Genomic DNA, 21742 nt, shown 5'->3' on the forward strand with positions numbered 1-21742 from the left:
AGTGAGTTATTAATTTGTCAATAACGCTGGGCAGTCACATGACTATTCAGTTACTGTATAGAACTATTCACAGTTCGACAACAACCAAACCATTTTATAATAATTAAATTTCATTGGGGGTAACAAATGAAATAATAATAATATATCCTCAACCTTCTTTATTGACCCAGCACCAACAATTTTAAAAGAACAACAAAAACATCTATCACAGCAATCTTTTTAAATATACTTTTATAACCCATATTAATAAAATGTATGATGTTGTATATCATTGACAAATGACATTAAATTAATTATACATACAATACAATTATATCAAGTTTTATGATCATTCAATTATTGGTAACTTGTCGAATTAAATTAGGAGGTACATAAAAAGTATTCAAATAAATCATAGCTTGTACTGTGGAATTGAATAATATTTTCACTAGTTTCATTACGTATATTTCATAATAAATAGCATTATTTTATTATGTATATTCATTATTTTCAACATTGGTTATAAATTAATTTCACTTATTTTTTTATGTTAATTTTAAACATTTAAAAGACAAGAATTATTCACGTATAACGACTTTAATATAAAATATACACATTTATAATTAACTTTATAAATATTTGTGATTTATTAAACATAGCATAGATTTGAATTATTAAATTTAAGTTAATAAGGTCCAGAGCATTTTGTTTTTGTCACATAATTATCATTATAAATATTGTATATTTTTATTGATTATATAAATGATTTTCAATCATATATGTGTACATACTATCTACATTTAAAAGGTTTTGTTTCTGATAGAGAAATAAAAAAATAAATAAAACAATCTATAAAATTGTTAAAAATTTAACTATATGAGGGTATTTTTTGTTACTTTTGTTGGTAAATTATGTAATGATATATTATGTCTTTCTGTTATTTAATTGAAAACTTGTAATAGTAATATTACTTTATAAAGGCTATTATTTGTACTTTGTGCAAAATCTGAAATTACTTCTTAGTATGAATCCGATTATTTTCCGAATATTTTCGATTTTATACATGAATAAATATTAATAAAAATCTAACAAATGAATCTGGTCCCGTTTCACAGTAAAATAAGTGTTATCGCTATTTACTCTTAAAAATGAGCAGACATTGTGGCGAGTATTAACTCTCAAATTATTACGTCGTTACAGTTTATAAAAAAATCTACGTGATACTTAAGTTAAAGCAGACGATGATAAACAAAAATAAAAAATATAAAAAAAAATCTATTAAAATATAATACACAATAAAATATTCTTCCTAATAATATGTTAATTAGAAATTCAAGGTATTTAAAAAAATAAGTTTTCAAGGACTTGTTGTGAATACATTGCAATTAAATATATTACATTGATTATCATGATGTGATGAAATATATTACATTGATTATTACTTAAAACAGTCAGTAAGACTTGTTACGAAAGTTTCATCAATATATTTTTTTGGGGATATGGTAAATTACGTATTAATTATTTGTATTTTGAATTATATACATAAAATGATATTTCAAGGCATATTGTGAAAGTTGTAAATATATTATTACTTCAGTAATATACATATGTATGTGTTCAATACATAAGTAAAGTACACGGTACTTTAGTATGTCTATTACGTATATGAAATACTTAAATATAACAATAATATTTGATCGAATACAAGATCACATTAGATACGTATAAAATATCACAATTAGTATTATTGTGATTCATTCAAGTAATCGGAATATACAAACCACATCAATATAGCCATCGGAGACCCCGGAATACTAACAATATTGTATTAGATCTTAATCTTTATTATCCGTAAAATTATAGGTAGCTTTTACTGGTTTTTCTAGAAGTTTCTATTTATAAAAAATGGCGGATCAAGAGCCAAATTCCGTCGTTTCATTGTCGATCTCTTCGAAGACGTAACCACCGCGTCCGTCCATTTGTAAGTAGTGGTCATGATGTTTCCATAAAGATTTCCGATGTGAGACGGTAAAGAGTGATATGCCCATCTGAAAACATTATGTAAAATCCAATTTTTAAATACATTTTTAGTATCAAAAATTATGTTTGCTGGTAGTTGTGTACAGTCAAGAAAAAATATTTCAGTTAACTATTGGCTGCAAAGGGTAATACCATTTGCAGCCAAAACTATGTTGTATCAGAATTTTTAATCACACACAGTTGCCGTATGACTGTTTTCTATAATTTTTGAATTCGCGATTGATCTACTCAAAGTTAATTTTAAAATTATACGTAAATTTATTTAAACAAAACTGACACCAGAGCTACTATAGCTAGAGAGAATAATTCCATTATTTTTGATAGGGAAACCCAAGCCCTTTGAGTCCTGTAAGCCTGTGGGCAGTATCTCATTACCTCTCTGCAGTACTGGTACATCTGGCCCTCCACGTCGACGGACACGGCACTCGTGCACTCGTCTAAGATGGCGAACTGCGGCGCGTGGTAGAACAGCCGCGCCATCTGCGTTATCGAGTTACGTCATTGCCAGACATGCCACTGAGATAACATTGGCAAACTTTTTACACATGACTAATAACAACGTATAGTACGACACAAATTAGATGTAGCATCGGAAAATGCAATGGAATGAAAATAAAACCGATTACTGCCGATTTACACAGCCAATAGAAATAGCTCCTTATCGCGTCATTCGACGCTATTCGTCTCTATAGATTCACGCGTCAGAGAAAGCAAGTGCTTGTAAATCGACGCGTCAAATTGACGAATATATTAGGTCATATGATATTACAGGTTATTACGTTTGTTTAAAGACCATATTCGCATGAGAAATAAATATTGATAATTTGGGATAGCGTACTCAATTCGGATGTGATCGGTTTTACGAATTTTGCCGATGCTACATCTATCTTGTGTCGTACTATACCTTAGTAATTCTAAATTCAAAATTATTTATGGTATTTATGACGGCCAACTGAAGTTATAAAAAAAAGTAACGTGAAGGAGTCCGAGTTAATAATGAAGTACCAGAAATATTTAGTATATAGTATAGCATATGTGAGTCGAGATGGCCCAGTGGTTAGAACACGTGCATCTTAACCGATGATTGTGGGTTCAAACCCAGGCTTTATAATTCCTCTCGTGCGATGAAGGAAAACATCGTGAGGAAACCTGCATGTGACAAATTTCATACAAGTTCTTATTATTAATATATACTAATGTATAATATTATTTATTATACATTAGTATATATTATTGAATAATAAATAAAAAAAAAAAAAAAAGAAAATCAGTGTGGGCCACGTCTCCCAAGAAGACGACAAAAATGATTTCCAGCGAAGATCTGCTGATGTTTAGTATAAATAAAACGCCAAAATGTAATTGAATATAAAATATAAAAAAAAAAGGCACGGGCATCTGCGAGCCTGTGGATGTTGTTTTTTAAATAAAAAAAAAAAAAAAAATGCAGCAATGGTCCAGTTGATCACTCACGGCTATCCGCTGCTTCTCGCCGCCGGACAGCACATCCATCCAATCCTCGACGGCGTCCCAGCCGCCGTCGCGCTGCACGAGGTAGGACAGCTGCACGATGTCGAGGAAACGCAGCAGCTCGGCGTCCGTGCGACCGCGCCGCGACATCTCCTCGCGCGTCTGCGGGTAGATCACCTGCGGACCGCGCCCGACGGTTAATTCCCGACTCTGTACGAGCTTTGCTTTTAATATACTTCTAAATCACCAATAGGCAATGACAATGCGAAAAATAAATTGTGAATTATTGTAATCTGTGTATATTATGAGTTTAAAAATGGTTATTAAAAAAATCAATAAATAAAAATGCTATTTTTCAAACGTTTGTCACGTGACACAAAACGCTGCTGATTGTCCGGGCTTATGATGAAGTCACTTTGTTGTAAAACTTGCTTTTCTACTATATGTACCACAGATTGAAATACAGCGAAGTGACGTCACCGACGCCTAATAGCTTATTGTATTAACCCACTTAAATAAAGAGTACTACGATTTTGATGGATTTTATTATACCACACACTTAGCACTACCACACAATGAGGTATAGACTTAGTTTGTTATAAATGTAATCGGAATGCAAATATGAACGACTATGAAAATATTCTAGAAGACTATGAGAACGAACTCTTGGTGTTGACCAAGCTAACAGAAAATATTAACACAAATAAGGTTTGCATGACAGCATGGTAAATTAATCTTACTTGATCCCTAAAAGTGCCGAGGGTCATGTACGGTCGCTGTGGGACATAAAACAGCTTCCCTTTGGGGGGCTTTGTGAGTGTTCCTCCAAATATCGGCCACAGCTCGCCTAGCATACGGAACATTGAAGATTTCCCACAACCGTTTGGACCGCAGACGAGCACGTTGATACCAGATCTGTAACATTGTATTATTTTAATATAACTAACATGTTAACAATATTTTACCTTACAGAAATGAATCGTTCCCACGATATATACGATACGACACAACTTAGATGTCGCATCGGCAAAATTCGTAAAACCGATCACATACGAATTGAGTACGCGATCCCAAATTATCAATATTTATTTCTCATGCGAATATGATCTTTGCACAAACGTAATAACTTGTAATATCACACGACCCTAATATATTCGTCAATTTGACGCGTCGATTTACATGCACTTGTTTTCTCTGACGTGTGAATCTATAGCGACCAATAGCGTCTAATGGCACGATAGGAAGCTATTTCTATTGGTTGTGTAAATCGGCAGTAATCGGTTTTATTTTCATTCCATTGCATTTTCCGATGCTACATCTAATTTGTGTCGTACTGCAACTGATAAGGTTATGTGTCTCGCAATGTGTGTAAATAAACATTAGGAGGTGACGTGTTATATAATAGAATTGAAAGGGATTCTTGTGTATATACAATTATTATAAATTAAATGTTTTTTTTTTTTTCATTTAAATGGCAGAATGAATCTTTAAGCTGGCAACTCACTTGACTTCGAAGCTGAGTTCTTTGATGAGCACGTCTCCGTTTGGCGTCACGAGCGGCACTCGGTCGAAGCGGATGATCTTGTCCTGGTACACGATGCGACCCGCGCCGGGCGCCAGGATCATCGGAGGGACTGCACAAAAATATTTATAAAAAAAAATGCTCGTATAATAAATGCGAGAAATTAATTCGTTGGTCTTAGAGGTGACAATCTGTAAGTTTGCATCACTGCGACGTCGATGTCGTCCGGCTGATTTCGGTCACGACCAATCTCATGAGAAACCAACCAAGTAGGCACTAGATACTGTAATAAAACTATCTATAACGTTCGTTAATGGTCACGGGTAGACAGTCTACCCGTGACCACGAACGCTGTAAAGTGCTCGAAACGTCGGGATGTAAAAAATAATTAATATACGCGATTCAAATCCGTTATAACTAGTTTTATTTCAATGTGTAATCGCGAAAACTTAAGACAACATTACTAGATACTGTAATTTACAAGTGCGTGCTAACTGATGCACTCTCTATTCCGTCACTCTCATGATTCGATGAGACTGCAAATCCGACCCGACTGGATAGAGTACAGGTGCGGGATCAACGGTTCACATATATACACACGTACGTGCGCACACTTGCAGACGCCGGTCAGTTGACAATTCGACCGAAAACCCAATAACATAGTATGGGTCTTAAATTTTCGCGATTATTACACATTTAAATAAAACTAATTATAACGGATGTATCGGGTAGACTGTCTACCCGTGACCACGAACACTGCAAAGTGCTCGAAACGTCGGGATTTTTAATTAATATACGCGATTCATCCGTTATAATTAGTTTTATTTAAACTTTTCACTTGGTGGTAGGGCTTTGTGCGAGCCCGTCTGGGTAGGTACCACCCACTCATCAGTTATTCTAACGCCAAATAACAGTAGTCAGTATTGTTGTGTTCCGGTCTGAAGGGTGAGTGAGCCAGTGTAACTACAGGCACAAGGGACATAACATCTTAGTTCCCCCGGTTTCCGGCAGTGACGATGTAAGGAATAGTTAATATTTCTCACAGCGTCATTGTCTATGGGTGATGGTGACCACTTACCATCAGGACCTATACCAAAAAAAAAAAAAAAAAAAAAAAAAAAAAACATAGTATGGGGCCGATCTGGAGTTCGGGAGCTGTAATAGCGGCGGGCTCACCACCATCGGCGGCGGGGCGCTCGACCATGGTGCGCGTGTAGTTCCCGCGGTTGACGTCGGCGAGCACGCGGCGCAGCTGCGTCACGCGCGCCGTGAGCCCCGCCAGCTTGCTGAGCTCGCGGCCCGACAGCACCAGCCGCCCGATGCCCTCCGCCATCTTGACCAGCATGCGCCCGTACGTGTAGTAGTGCTGGAACGTATCGATTGTATATCAAAATGTGTACCGTAGCGACATCTAGTGTAAAAAATCAAAATCAAAATAAACTTTATTCAAGTAGGCTTTTATAAGCACTTTTGAAACGTCATTTTACAATTAAGTGAAGCTACCACGTTCGGAAAGTAGATTCTACCGAGAAGAACCGGCAAGAAACTCAGTAGTTACTCTTTTTTAACATTTAAAAAATACAACGTCATGTTAATTAAATACAATTATTTCAATTAATGTATCCTGCTTGGAAGTCAACAGGTATTAACTCCACGCTTTTTTATCATCTACAAAATCTTGTATCGAATAGTATGCTTTTTCTACCAATGTATTTTTAACAAACGATTTGAATTTACTAAACAGCAAAGTTAAAATTAATGTTATGTTATGTAGTTTATGTAGTTTATGTTAACTGTATCTATGCAATTGTCTATGAAATAAATACAAGTCAGTCTGTTTTTTCCAACGCACTCGGTTGTTTCATTTAAGAGAAGGAACAACGACCTGTCACTGTCGCGCTGCTGGCCTGAGACCTCAACTCTGCATCTACCGCGCTGCTCATATGCATGTCAATGGATAGACGTGGGGTAGAATTTGATTGAAATTAGGTAAATGCAGGTTTCCACACGATGTTTTCCTTCATCGCCGAGCATCAGATTAAGCACGTATGAATTCAGTGTTGCGTGCATGGATTCGAACGAAAGAACGAACGAAATTCGCACAATTGTCGGTCAAGACGCACGCGTTCTCTCAGCATTATCTTTTGTATTCATTTTTATTGAATAGAACCTCCCTGCTGCTACTGCAGAACCCCAGTTGTGGGTCTTGTCAGACTCGACTAGAAGTTTTTTATGTATTAAATGGAAGACAAAAAGTAAACAAATTTGGTCTTAAATTGACTCGTCACGATTGATCGAGATCTAAAATTATTTACGGTATTTATTATGGGATACCATATATTTTCTTCATGTAATATAAGTTAAGATTATATAGTGTATATAGGTGAGAGCCTAATATATATGCCTATAAATGTATGGCGTGTTTATGTTTCCTTTTCTATAATATGAAATATAGTTTAAGATTTTTTAGTAGGTAATGCGATTGTTTGAATTCTTGCATTATTTAGTACATACATAAATAAGTCAATACAAATAAGTATCTGCAAATGGAATACCCTAAATCTGTCCTGTTCAGTGCCAGCCGTTAACAGATTGTGGTCCGTTACGAAGAACGGCCGTGATACTGCATAGAAACCAACTGTGATGGCGATATCTGAAAACAAATTAAAAATTCATTATAAACAAATTTAATTACGGTTATAATAAAGGTTATCGAAGCGTAAGCGTTGTTAAAACACAACATTGCTTCTACGGAATTGTAGCATGACAGCTAAGTTATTACACATTCGTTCAAATATTTTATGGAGATGACGATAAAAAACAGACAAACACCGTTTGGTAGAATTTGTTTGAATTATCACTGCGCGAAACTTATATTGCAGAATCGTATTCCAAAACAGTCCCACAGTTGGACAATCTTTATGGGCAAGTAGTTTTCCGAATAATGTTAGCCTTCATAGCCTAGTACGAAACATATTCGAAATTCAAGAAAGTTCTAACATTGATCCAGTAATATTTGCTTCTCTCTGTATCTTAATCCATCTGGTCAACAACGAGTCATCAACGAGTTTTCATCTCGTGCTCGGCGGTGAAGGCAAACATAATGAGGAAAATCGTGTCGGAAATCTTGGAAAGCTGAAAGGCAATGGCCTTTGTATGCATGTCTCATATTCAGGGTTCCAACAATATTTATTTGACTAAGGAATAAGGCATTGCTAACTAACATCACAACAGCTAAATGTATTAATGGTCACTTTTGTATCCACCAATCTGGATTAGACCAGTATGAAAGAATAAGCTTCAAGAGATGATAGTTGACCAGCAGTGGAAGGTGACCTTACTACTACTAAAAATAATGTGAAAATTTACTCACACTTTGCAATAATATTGTCAACGAATCCCATTCCCACTCTGAAGTTAAGGAAGTTGCGAAGATGCCTCGTCAGCTTGTAGAAGCTGGCGAGTATCGTTAGCTGTTCACGGTGATTACCCTGAGAGGAAATGTACAAGTTACATACGAACTGTACGGCATATCTATAGGTTTCTATAATAAAATTGTTAATATATGCAGCGCAATTAACACATGTCATAAATCATAATATAATGCACGAATGCTATCTCTATTACCACACTCTCGTAACCGATCGGAAAGATTTCAGACGTGGAATTAACCACTTTACCTGTTTTACAGGACATAGTGTGTTTCCGAAATTACATTAATAGATGTTCCTAAGAAATTGGCAACAGAAAACTCAACTCGATTACTTTCATCATTTTCCCGATTAACCTAGGCTTTAAATCCAGAATCGCAATTTTACAGTTTTATATTTTATAGCTACTAGCAAAACCAAAGAGATATTAATTTTTTAACCGATACTTTTTATTCTGGTTACTTTGTGAGGTTTAAATATACATTTTATTACAAACCATAACATCGTTGCATTTTAATTTATATTTTATTTCTAAACACGTTATATACTGTACAATAACGGCTCACGAAAGGACGTTCAATATAAACAATATTTGATTATTTTGATTTTATTGCATTAAGTTTTAATAATTAAAAATAATAATAACCGCAGTCTTAAAATAAAATAATTCAGGGCTCTAAGGGCTCTAAAACAAATATGTATGAATTACATAAATGTTTAAGAACTATAAATGACTTACTTGATAGAATGCAATTTCTTCGGAGTTTGTAATAAGTCTTGAATTAACATATCTGAATTCACCTTCTAATTTTTGTTCCTGGACTGTCATTCGAGCTGAAAAAATAACATTAAATTCAAAATTATGATGAGAACTAGACAAAAACTAGTTCCCATGGCGGTAACCACGTACCATCAATCGACTACGACAGTATACATATATACCTACTACAATATTGGCCTATAGGCCAATTAAATATCAACTATGATATATAAAGGTTGCAATTTTTGTATTAGAGGCTACTAAGAATTGTACTAAAACTCGAGTTGGCAGTTTTTATCGCAATAATATCAACTTTTAATAAAAAAGTTATAAATGTTTCATAAAAAATAAAATATTTTCTAGCACCTACATAATGAATATGATTAAAAGAAATACACTTTATCCAAATTAATTATCTTTACTGTCATATAAAGCAGCTGCTTGTGGTTTGTATGTTAATATATTATTATCTAACCATCGCACTTTAGTAATGTATTCATTTTTACTTTGCAGTTCTTAATAAAAGGAAAAAATATACGGAAATATCAATAGCGCATCTTAAATGAGATTTCTAAATTATTATAAATATTTACCTGTGGGTTTTCGGAGGTAAGTTAAAAATATACCAGAGAAGAACAGGTAAATCATCATAATTCCTGGTGTCTGAAATAAACAACATTTTATTGACGTTTTTTTAACGTACTACTAACATGACGAGTTAAGTACGTTACGTTATTGTAATATGAAGTTAATTTTTTCTATATAAAATTTAATGTTATATGTGTAATTATTTATATGTATGAAATTTCTCGAAAAAAGGCGGTGGAAATTTCGCCAGTAAAACCTTCACTGTGAGGCATATCAATTATTTTGACACATCCTTAATTGAAAATAAACTTTAAACACAATATCAATTCGAAAGAAATTAGCGTATAATCAGTTAAAATATCCGAGTTTATAAATTAAGTAATTGAAAGCGGATATTTTGCGTACTTGTATACAATATTAACTCACCGAGGGTCCCAAATTAACAGTCAATCTGTACAAATATATAGAGATGTCCAGCAGAGGTTTGCTAATGTTGCTATATAAGTCTATTACTGTATCGCAGAATTTGTCTATGTCTGTGGTCAGCAACTGGTCTGCGTTCGATATTCTGTTGTCTAGATTCGTCACTTGGTAATATGTGAAACCTCTAAAATTAATAATATAAGCAATTCAATGATTATTTATAATTCGGAGATATAAGTAGTTATTTACTTCCATATATATTTACATTCGGTAAAAGAGAAATATAATGATGGTAGTTATCTTCGCTTATAGGCGTTGTCATTGTGCGAGTTATTCACAATCAATTATTATTGATTAATTGTATGGTCTAAGTTGTTTCTTCTCTTGTCTTATGGTACTCTAAGTTGTTTCTTCTCATGTCTATACTGGCTATGTCAAATGTACATCGAAATACTACACAATAATATGTATAGTAATAGTCTTTATCGTTAAAGTGTCTGGTCTGTACATTAGTCAATAATTAGATTACATAGGCAATTATCAATATTATTTAAAAAAAAGGGTGCTCATACTTAATTCAGTGTCTACTATTTGTAAAGATTTTACTCAGAATGTTGGATGATACTACTTCCCGTTTTAACCGGAAACAGAGTATTGGTTGTAAGAAAGTACATAAATTAAAAAAAAAAAATACTTTATGCATAGCAAAATGGTGTAAGAATGTGCATATTATATTTAATTGTGATGATAAAAAGTCAGTTAACGAGTTAACGATCTTTGCAACTCGGTCAATTGAATAACTGTAGCTCTGCAAGCCGGTCATTACAGCTTCCAAATGTGAGCACAGAGATTCGCCTCGATTACGACGTAGTTTTGAATGTGTACAATTTAATTTTGTTTTTAAATTTATTCAATACCATGAGGATCTCTTTATAATATATAGGGTTTTTGACATGTTTATCTAATAAATATTTAATCGACTTTAATCACTCACGGCAAAGACATTTGTTAATTGTTCGTATTAAGGAATACACTTGCTAACATAGTAAAACTTCTAAAAATTACAACGATTGGTTGGTTATAAATATATGTACTTACTTTAAATATTGTTGATATAAATGTAAGGAAAGATTGGTTCTTAGTCTTAATTTAACTTCTCCTATACTCCACTTTAAGACATTGTTTACTAATGAGATCTGAAAAAAAAAAGTTTATATAGCGGATCTTGTAGGTACCTATTTGTTTTGTTGCCAATAACTTTATAAGAGTTTATACGCTGTAGTTTTTGTATTTGATTAATTAGTGATTGAATTAACAATATATTTAACTAGCATTCATCTCATTTTCCCATGGATAAATCTTCAAGGAAATAAAACAATAAATGATCGCGAATTAGATATTAATTGAAAAAATAACAAAATCATTTGCATGAGCCAGGCAAAAAACAAACAAACAAAAATCTATCCTATTTATTATTTGAAATAAATAATATATATTACTTTGACGTTGCTATTGTTATTATTTTTGTAGAGCAAAGACATATCTGTAGTCCATATATAAAATCATCAGTTACGGCCCAGTCACATTGAAAAATTGAGTCAATATAATATTTGGACCATTAAGCAATCATGTCTATTAGATAGGCAAATATATATGCGTCATAGTGTAAAGCTGAAAACGTACCAAAGGCATCGCTGTGAAGAACATCAATAACAATCGTCTGAACTCCTTGTGATTCATTGTAATGATTGACCTAAAACAATTAATTTACTATCAAATGTTATTTACTATTCGTAAAAAATATAAAGAACCGTAAAAAGGGTATTGTTTTTATTTATTTAAATGCAACATAATTATTACCAATAACAAAATTCAAATGTTCTTTATTCATTGTATTTGGAACCGTCATTTGATGTAAATAAATTCAGTTCGAATTTAAAATTTTATCGACAAACTATGTACAAATATGAAACAAACATTCACAGTTATAAAATACCAAATGTACAAACATCGATGCAATATAAATTTAGTCTATTGTATAATTATTGGATTGGATTTTATTCAATCTATTATTTTGTTTTCAATTTTTTTTTCAAAGAGCAGTCCATGACTTGCGTTATATTGATATGGTAATTTAAAAAAAAACGAATTTACGAGCATACTACGCTACACGGCTGATTTCTACAATCAAAAAAATCTAAATCAAAATCAAAATATACTTTATTCCAGTGGGCTTTTACAAGCACTTTTGAATCGTCATTTAACAATTAAGTGAAGCTACCACCGGTTCTATTAGTAATCGTTTCTATTAGTAAGTTACAAGAGAAGCAGCTGCACACACATTGGAGCAGTATGTTGGAATAAGCTCCAAACCTACTCCTCAATAGGGTGGACGAGGCTTTTGCCCAGCTTTAGACCTTTTTTGACATTAACAGGCTATTATTATTTTTTACTTTACTTCCTTATATGTTTCACAATGCGCATATTTACATTGTGCATGTCCATTACGTATCGTGAAAAGCAAAGTCCATTAGGGTTTACATATGTTTAATGTTTATCTTGGCAAATGGACTTTGTGATTTCAATGGAGATACAATCATGAGCGACTTCGATGATTATGTAAACATTTTTTGTAAATAAATAATACCTAGACAGTTTATTAAATAACTCCAACGATAAAATAAATAAAACATAACAAAGAAAAAAGAACAAAATTGAAATTATTTTATTTAATGAGATTATATACTTTTGCATTGTCATTTTATAAGATTATTTAATATTTAAAATTACCACCAGTTCGAAATATTATACGTTATTCTGATAAACTGAGTAGAACCAACAATAAACTTAGTAGGTATTTTTTCCGATAGCTCAATTACTTGCGAAAACAATTGAATTTTTATTTAATACGAATGGGTATCAACATATATTATATTTATAATCTTTATCAAGTGTTTTCTTTTATAATATGAGATTTAATTATATTAAGCGCGGAAACTTTATGTCACAAGATTTTCTATATGCCTCGAGTTTATAGATTGTTTATCATTTTATATAATTAATCAATATCATGGGTGTAGTGTTCAAATAGTTTATATATGTATATACCGTAAGTAACTTTATATGTATAGTAATCGAGTACTATCAATGTCAGTCTAACTTTCCTAACTGCGTGTGTTGCGAAACATGTACATGTAACATGAACATTACAAAGGGTGACACGTGAGAATTCAAACACTTTAACTTTGAATCTACATTAATGCCTAAAAACTATTTCAAAATTAATCTGTCTTATTTCATTTACGATAGGCTCACGCTTGACAACAACCATAACTGATGGTAAGAATGGGACGTGCTTGCATAAAAGATAATAGTTAACTCTTGCCTTGAAAATATTCGGATTGTACAACTTAAGATACACAAATATAAAATGATTACAAATTGTTACATGTAATAAAAGAGATGAAAAATTCTTCGTACGTATGAAGATATGAATGTTCGACCTTTCGATGACGTAGGGGAGTAGGGTCACGCCACAATTGGTTGTCCGACGATAGAAAGCTGTAGGAGGAGTTATAAGGATTCAGAGCCCACAGGACAAGGTAAGGGGAGACTATTAGGCAAGCTACTTTGCGTCTATGTTGCAAGCTCTGGATTGTGAATTGTGTCAGCAACGTAACATGGAGTCTCCTAGCCCGGCGATCCACCGAGTTTAGAGCCTCTAACCGATATTCGCCTCAGCCATCCCAGAAGTGACTGCAATGATTCTTACATGTACGGACGTGATCTTGATAAATGTTGGATCATCGGCATCGATGGTCATTAGATTAGAAGTGCATCAATTAGTATTTATGAACTTTATTTACATTTTTAATTGTAATTCATTAAAAGTATCGCGAATAAAAACCCCAAAATCCATCAAAAGTCCTTGGAATTGTAACTAATTTCCAAGTAAATTAAATAAAAAGAAAAAATAAACGTTAAAAACTTCAAATGGGTACTCATTGCTATAGTAGATACCTTCCTATTTAAAGTCAAGAAATTTACATAGATAGTTTATATTTAATATAAATAAACATAACTTACAATTTAGATATACTCTATTGGTTAGTTTATATAAAAGTTAGTTAAAAGAGTTTTATTGATATTTGTATAGCTACTAAAGAGACTTTCATACTCAGACTATTTTACCGTCTGGTTGTAGGTAATTACTAGTTGATAACGCTGCAGAAGTCGAAGAAGAAACTTCGGATCTGATCCACAAAATATGACAAATATAATGACGTTGTGCAGTATATTTAGTATTAGTATTGCACCCGTGCAAAAACCGGGGCGTATCGCTAATTAATTAAAATGCACTGTTACATACTACTAACTACTCATATCCACCATAATTTTACTTCCAAAGTACGATAACAGTTCCGTCAACATTTTTCGTAATTCCATAGTGAATCAATAGGTCAATAGAATAGATAGATCAAGTTCTAGGCCAATGATATTGCATCATTTTGCTGTAAAATGTTTTATGTTTGGCATTTCTCCTCATATGGTTGGTATTCTCGCACGTTAAACGTCGAGAGACATAAAAAAACAGATACAAAGTCTTCAACTTTGTATGAAGAATAGCAGATAATAGATATAAGTTTTTTTTACGTTCACATTTCTCCGTCAACTTAGTAGAGGAACTCAATAATCACAAAATATTAATAGTGCGTTAATAGCAATAGCATAGATGAATAAAATTATGTACATTATTCAATTAGTAACACAATACTCAAGGATATATTATTCTACAAATACACTATAATGCAATAACTTATGATACATATAATACATATGAATGTGTTGGTAAGTCACTTAGTGACCGTATAGAATGTGTAATTTTATACAAAGTTCATTAGGCATTTATTAGTTTTAACGAAGAATAGGAAATTAGAGGGACAAACTGGTAGTCATGTCAAGAACTGATATGAATGGATGCAGGATACACCTATGGCATTTGTTATAACAACAATAACATAAACATAACTAATTTCCATACACAATTAATTTATAATACTTTAAGCATAATTTTAACAATATTTAATATAAGTTGGGCGCCAACTTTTATGGGTAAAGGTTTTTATTTTAGTACAGGTTCATTTATGATTCCCCGCTTGAGGAAACCTGATCTACCGAATGTTTTTGTGACGTGATCTTATAAAACGCAAGTTCCACTCACCCACATTACCGATGAAATAAAACCAGTCTTAGATTCATATTTTTTGTTGCTTTAATTGTATAATTAAAATATTCGAATTAAGCTCATTTAATGTGAACAGTAAGTACCTACCTACTAATTTTATTCTATTCTCTGTTTTATTCATATCTATTATTATCTATATTTAAAAGCTAGAGATCTTGTGGTTCATTTTATTTAAACTAATATCATTGAAACTGCAAATTCGAGTTAAAAAGGTACTATGCGTTAGATATACTATTATACAGTAAAATTGGAGGTAACGTTAATAGTTGTTATAACGAATCGTCGAATAACACCTCATTATTATTCGACCTAAAAAAATAATATAAAGAATAATTTACTTGTTATCAAATAATAATATCCAGCTTGTGCTAGTCTCGAACTTACCAAGCATTTATATTACTGTTATGTAATTTTTTGCGAAGATTATGGTAAGAGAAAATAACGCATTAAATAAAACGGTCTCATGATTAAAATTTTGTATGCTGACATGCTGACAACTCAAAAAACTATGATTTGAAAAAAGATACTCTGATTGAGTACTCGATACTCCAGCAAGCAATCTGTTCATTCAGAAAGACTATTTCACCCAATTGAATTTTTGAACAGCCTCAACGTATCATGACCTCCAGCTCGCAACTCACAATTGAAAATCAGTTCAATTGTTATCCTGCTTCGTAGCTTGAACGCGATGCAAAGCCTTCTGAAGCGTCGCCATTTCCAAAGACAAACTTTAGACAAAGTTGGCCTTTATTTACCGAACTTCGTCTTCTCACTTGGTCAACTATACGTTACAATCTGTCGAGACGTTTTGAAAATTCACTTTAGATAATACAACAACTCGCAGCATTTTGTCATTAATGGAGAAGGATCATTTACCAGAAACGATGTCGCGAGATTTTACAAAAATTATAATTCTCACCTTGCTGATTCAATAAATAATCACCAAATAAAGTAAAAGTAAATGGGCATCGAGGAACTACAATTCTAACTGAACTAATGTATAGTATTTGACATTCAAAATTTCTTTTAAAAAAAGGTTTCGTAATTTTGGAGTCAGATGTAACTAGTGCCTTAATTTACAATGAAATAAAATCAAAACAATAAATGTCATAGGTTTCGAAACTCTAAAAAATCTATTAAATAAACCGAACACGGGCGACCCACCAGCATGAATTAAAAGCCGACGTCAAAAGGGAATGTAAAATTTGATTATTTTTAAGTCTATATTGTTTTTGTTCATTTCTCGTTTACTTAAGACAACTATTCGAGGAATGTCGAATGATACTAGATATTATTTTATTATATTCGACGAATAATAAAAAATCTCGAGTACCTAATGCAGAAATACTAAAATATAGTAAAAAAGGACTAAACTAAAAACTGTAAGAACTACAAAAAAATGTTTTATACATAATAAAAAGCTGTAAAATCTGATAATGATGTAAGAGTAACTTAAGATGAACACTTGAATATTGAATGTATTTGATAACAATCATTATGATCCAATCATCTATGATGTTCTTATTATTATTCATGTTATACCAACTATGTTGAGCTAATGATACGATAAATAGTCAGCTTATACATACATACACATATAGGAATTTAAAAAAATGCGTTTATCTAAACTAAAATTGCAATTATGATTTATAATCTAGTGGTTACCTATATTATTAATGCTTGGATAGCTCTTAATATAATATTTACATTCAATGACGTTTAGCACACTTGAAGAACCTGTTTGCTTGCGTCATTTATTTAAAGTGAAAGCATTTGTTAAAATTAATTTTTGAAGTTATTCTTACTAGCAATTGTGTTGTGCTTACGCACCACGAATTTCAAGTTTTTTAGTTTCAAGCCCTCTGTCAATAACTCATTTATTTATCGTTGTACTCTAAGATTACTTTTGGAAAACTCTTCGTGACTCTAAGGGGGTAATTGATATTAATTTTCCTTTAGATTGATATGTGCATCGTTAAATCACTGAGTTTCAAGTGAAATAGAAGAAAATGCGCATCTATGGTATAGTGTGTAGATTAACCGCGCTATTAAATACAAATAAAATCGATACAAGTCAAGGAAAAACATTATTGATATTCAGTCATATTTTTCCTTACACAGTTTGTATTACAGAATGAAATTAAATTCCGTAGGTTACTAGGAAATCTTTCATAAAAAAATTAGAACTATAATTTGTTCAAGTAAAAATCACATTTAATTGTATCGTGGTGTAAGACGATGAATTCGTAGAATATGTATGTATACAATATATAAATTTTGCCAAAAACCTGAAATTTACTTTCGTCAAGGCTATGGCCTCAAATTTAATAATATTTTATACTAAAACCTTCTCCGACCTTGACTGTTGTATGTTTTACGTACCTATATTGATTTTTATTTTTCAAATAAGTATTCCCAAAAAAGGTTTTACTCATTAATCCGTAAATTAAAAAAAAATCTATAAATAAACAATAAACTTTAAAAAGAAGAAATTTAAATGGGCTAAACTAGTTTGTACTACACAATTATAATCTAAATCCTTTAACCTTAACAAACAGTGTTATCTTGTACTTATGCCGTACAAGTACATGTCTACAACTTTATTAGACTGTGGACATACCTATGCAGTTTTTAACGACCCCTCGATAAACATATATGAAGTATATTGTGCCCAGACTATATAATCTAAGTAACATCAGTTTTATTAATACTTTGTATTTCAGTTTTATTAATAACATTTCGACTGTTCATTTTTAAAATCTTAACTACATTTGTTTTGTAGAATGAAATACCTCTCATGTCTCACAGGTATGAGACGTACCTATACATATAAAAGCATTATTACAATTTAAAGACGTTCATTACTTGTTATTTGCATCTTAAGCTTTAAAAACGACATAAATATTTACGTATACTTATACTATGTGGTTTATTTGTATGAAGTTTGTAATTAATAATGACGCTAAATCTTTAGCAGCGCTCTCGTGAGTTGTAATAGATCTAAACTACGGTCGTAGTCACACAGTCTTGCCACGCGATTGAGAATTCAAAAAGGTGCTAGAAAAATCCAAAACAAGCCAACTGTCTAGTGCTGTATGCCAAATTGGACTGAAACGGACTGTAAGACTTTCCCAATCGCTTACAGACAGAAAATTAAACGACAATTTTTCCCTCTACGCCATCATTGTAGTTTGGGGTAGCAGCGCCATCGCTTCTATTGCCGCGATTACCGTCATAACGTTGAAGATTTATTGGGTTAGATTCTTGAGATAACTATTTCATAAAATTAGGCACAAGATACTATCTATTACTAATAATTACAGAAAATTTTTTAATATTTAACGTATTATATTATTTAGAAAACGTAATCAACGTTTTGGTACCCTTATTTTTTTAATATGTATGTTATTAGAAGCAGTCACAAATGCCAAGGTTTTAACTTTCAATGCAGTATTTTCAATGTAATGCCATTACACTGCGAATTCTGTTTACGAAAATGAAAAGGTTTAAGAATAAGTCCAAATTAAGTGTAATTTTTTAAAATATTTATGAGGCTAACATAATAATTACGATATAATTAGTCCATTATTTATTCAGGGTTTAAATAATTCTGCTTACAATTAAATTTTAATATTATTTACACAGCTTTTTATATTGTCTATGAAGATAATACATTGTATACACAAAATATACTTTATTTATAATTTTTAATATCTAATTCAATCATTGCCTAGCCTCATTACTTTGAAAAAATGCTACATGTTAAAATGGATGAAAAAAGTCTTCTAAGTTTTCAATATATTCATAAATTAGCTTTTGAACCCAGCAATCATTTTGTTTGGAATTAAAGTAAATGCTGGCAATATAGTGTAATGACATTTATATTTTATTAACTTTTGGTGACAAAGCAACTCAATGTTTTTCGAAAAATAAATATGTTTAATTTAGAACCAGGTACTATAGTCCACTACTATACATACCAGGAACTATACCAGGTACTATACCTTGTCAAACTCGCAAAACAAAACTATATTTTGTTTTAAAAAAGGAGGTGGTTAATATTGTTTATTTAATAAAAAAACATTTTGATTGTCTGTACTATCATAGATCTGTTTCTTCTTTAGGTATTTATGTTGTGTAATTTTATAAAAAAAAAACTATTTGCAAAGACATCTTGCACACTCTGTATTTTCTTATTTTATGTCACTATTCAAGCTCAAGTCCAATTATTTATATGTAATTTTTTTTTGTAGTGTAATACATGTATAATGTATAATTAAAATTTTACACAAAAATGTTACCCCACCGCCCCGGAATAAATTAATAAATTTAAATACAATAGAAATATTTGTGAACTGATATGAACTTAATTAGCAATTTAAAATTTTGTTGTACAGCAAAAGCATAGATTATAGAGCAACAATTTTACCTTACTTAACCTTTACATAATGATACATAAAAGGCAAACTATAATATAAAACCTTAACATTTTAAAAATATAAAATTCAATATAGGAAGTGAGTCAAAGATATAACATACTTTTTGCTACTTTTTTTATTTTCTTGCAGTCATTACCAGTACCCAAAACATGTATGATACAGTAATTTAATTATTATTATTAATTGGATAAATAATACTTACCCTTCTACAAGTGTTGTATGCTGAATAAGCCACAGGTCACAGAGTGTTCTGGATATTAATGAAAGAGCTATCAACACCATAAAGCCACTCTCCTTGGTCCATAGACCTGGTACCATTATACCCCATAGTACTTTGAGTTCAGCAAAAAATCTAGCATCTACTTGAGCTTTTGGCCCCTTTTTGTCTTTATCTTTTATCATATATTGCACTCTTTCTTCAGGTGAGAGCCCAGGTTTAATATTTTTGGAAGCGCTGTAAAAATAAAAGATAAATATGTAGATTTACTAAAATGTGAAATATATTGGAATTATTGTTATTAGTATTTTTATGATAAATATTTATTTTTATATATATTTTAAAATTCTCTCAAGTACATACAAGAACAATAAAAAATCAAAGAGATCAAAACAATATTAACATTCTCAATTAAGGTACTTGAGTACTGTAATTGAAAAAAACACAACAAAATTTTATAGCAATTTTATATGAAACCATTTATTTGACATAGAATTTGTGATTATACTAATCAAAACAATAATACTAAATTCGAAAAAAAGATACATTTTTCAAAACTATCACATATATAAAAAATATTAATGCTAATCATCTATTAATTGGCATTATAGTAATACACATTTAATAATGGAATGGAAAAGTACCAACAATGTTTAATTACCTTGGTTTTAAGAAATTTCTCAATAACCATGCACTTAATGCTGCAGAGGCAGCTAAACCAATTTTTACATCAGTTCTGGAGGTAATTTTACTGAAATTCGGGGCCATTTTTATTAAAACTTAGCACTAAAACAATATTTAAAGTTTTATCATATACACATTATATCATCACTTTATAACACATCACACGTTTATGTGATTGTATAAAAATGTTGCGCTATCCTTTATTATGTGACTTTTATTCTTCGAAACGATTTTAGGCAAGTGTGCGCGATAAACTTGGAAATGTAACTGGTTTATGGTTACCTACTGGAAAAATATAGATATTACAAATACAATTTACAAAAGTAAAAATTGCTGTGACATGTGACAACTGAACTGACAGCTGACACAAGTAGTGACGTTTAAAAATTACTAAACCGATTCGATAAATTATGTTTATTATACTTATATACATATTTATTGCATTATTTTAAATAAATCCTGTAAATATTCATCTGATTCTTCTTTTCAAAACATATATATATATTTATAATAGTATATTTTGTATTAGAGTAGATGTTGTAGAAAGATTCTCCCTTAATAATTCAAGTATGTATAAAATTCAAATATTTTTTTAATGACTTATATATTTCATGTATGCGAATGTATACGACGCGTCACTAAGTGAACCAAATTTGCATCCTATGGAGATGCAAATGTATTTATGACGATTATCGTATTTATAAAAAAAAGTCACGGACTCTTTTCCAATATTGAAATATATGAACATTGAAAACTATAAAATTCAACTTATTTAATAAACTCCTCATCGTTTGTTAAATTTGTTTTAAATAAACTATATACTATGAGATAGGAAACAGTCAGTTAACAAATTCAACATATTGAACCTCAATCGACTTTATCTACTGTCGTTTTCGAATTAGTTCATAATTATTGTAGGAAACCCCCAGTTTCTCCTACAATTATAG

At 31.4% G+C, this 21742-nt stretch overlaps 1 protein-coding gene across 1 annotated transcript; it reads right to left on the reverse strand.

Moving 5' to 3' along the window:
- Positions 1-141: 141 nt before the first annotated feature.
- Positions 142-21139, reverse strand: LOC124530296 (ATP-binding cassette sub-family D member 3). Its single transcript, XM_047104399.1, has 15 exons — positions 20773-21139; positions 20097-20348; positions 11894-11963; positions 11309-11406; positions 10214-10394; positions 9793-9862; positions 9179-9273; positions 8382-8499; positions 7564-7661; positions 6185-6374; positions 4991-5120; positions 4227-4401; positions 3490-3663; positions 2395-2499; positions 142-2027 (listed from the first exon to the last, which is right to left on the reverse strand). The coding sequence occupies exons 1-15, from the start codon at positions 20877-20879 to the stop codon at positions 1893-1895; spliced, it is 1998 nt and encodes a 665-aa protein (XP_046960355.1). The 5' UTR covers positions 20880-21139; the 3' UTR covers positions 142-1892.
- Between the last annotated feature and the right edge of the window lie 603 nt (positions 21140-21742).

The sequence above is a fragment of the Vanessa cardui genome, chromosome 6 (genome assembly GCF_905220365.1).
Source record: "Vanessa cardui chromosome 6, ilVanCard2.1, whole genome shotgun sequence".
Lineage (NCBI taxonomy): Eukaryota > Metazoa > Arthropoda > Insecta > Lepidoptera > Nymphalidae > Vanessa > Vanessa cardui.

What these genes read in the sequence shown, in the direction of transcription:
- LOC124530296 (XM_047104399.1), bottom strand. Translation starts at nt 20,879, where the DNA reads ATGGCCCCGAATTTCAGTAAAATTACCTCCAGAACTGATGTAAAAATT. An exon ending in TGACAATATTATTGCAAAGT is followed by an intron (nt 7,662 to 8,381) that starts GTGAGTAAATTT and finishes ATTTGTTTTCAG; the next exon opens with ATATCGCCATCACAGTTGGT. An exon ending in GCGCCCCGCCGCCGATGGTG is followed by an intron (nt 5,121 to 6,184) that starts GTGAGCCCGCCG and finishes ATTTTTGTGCAG; the next exon opens with TCCCTCCGATGATCCTGGCG.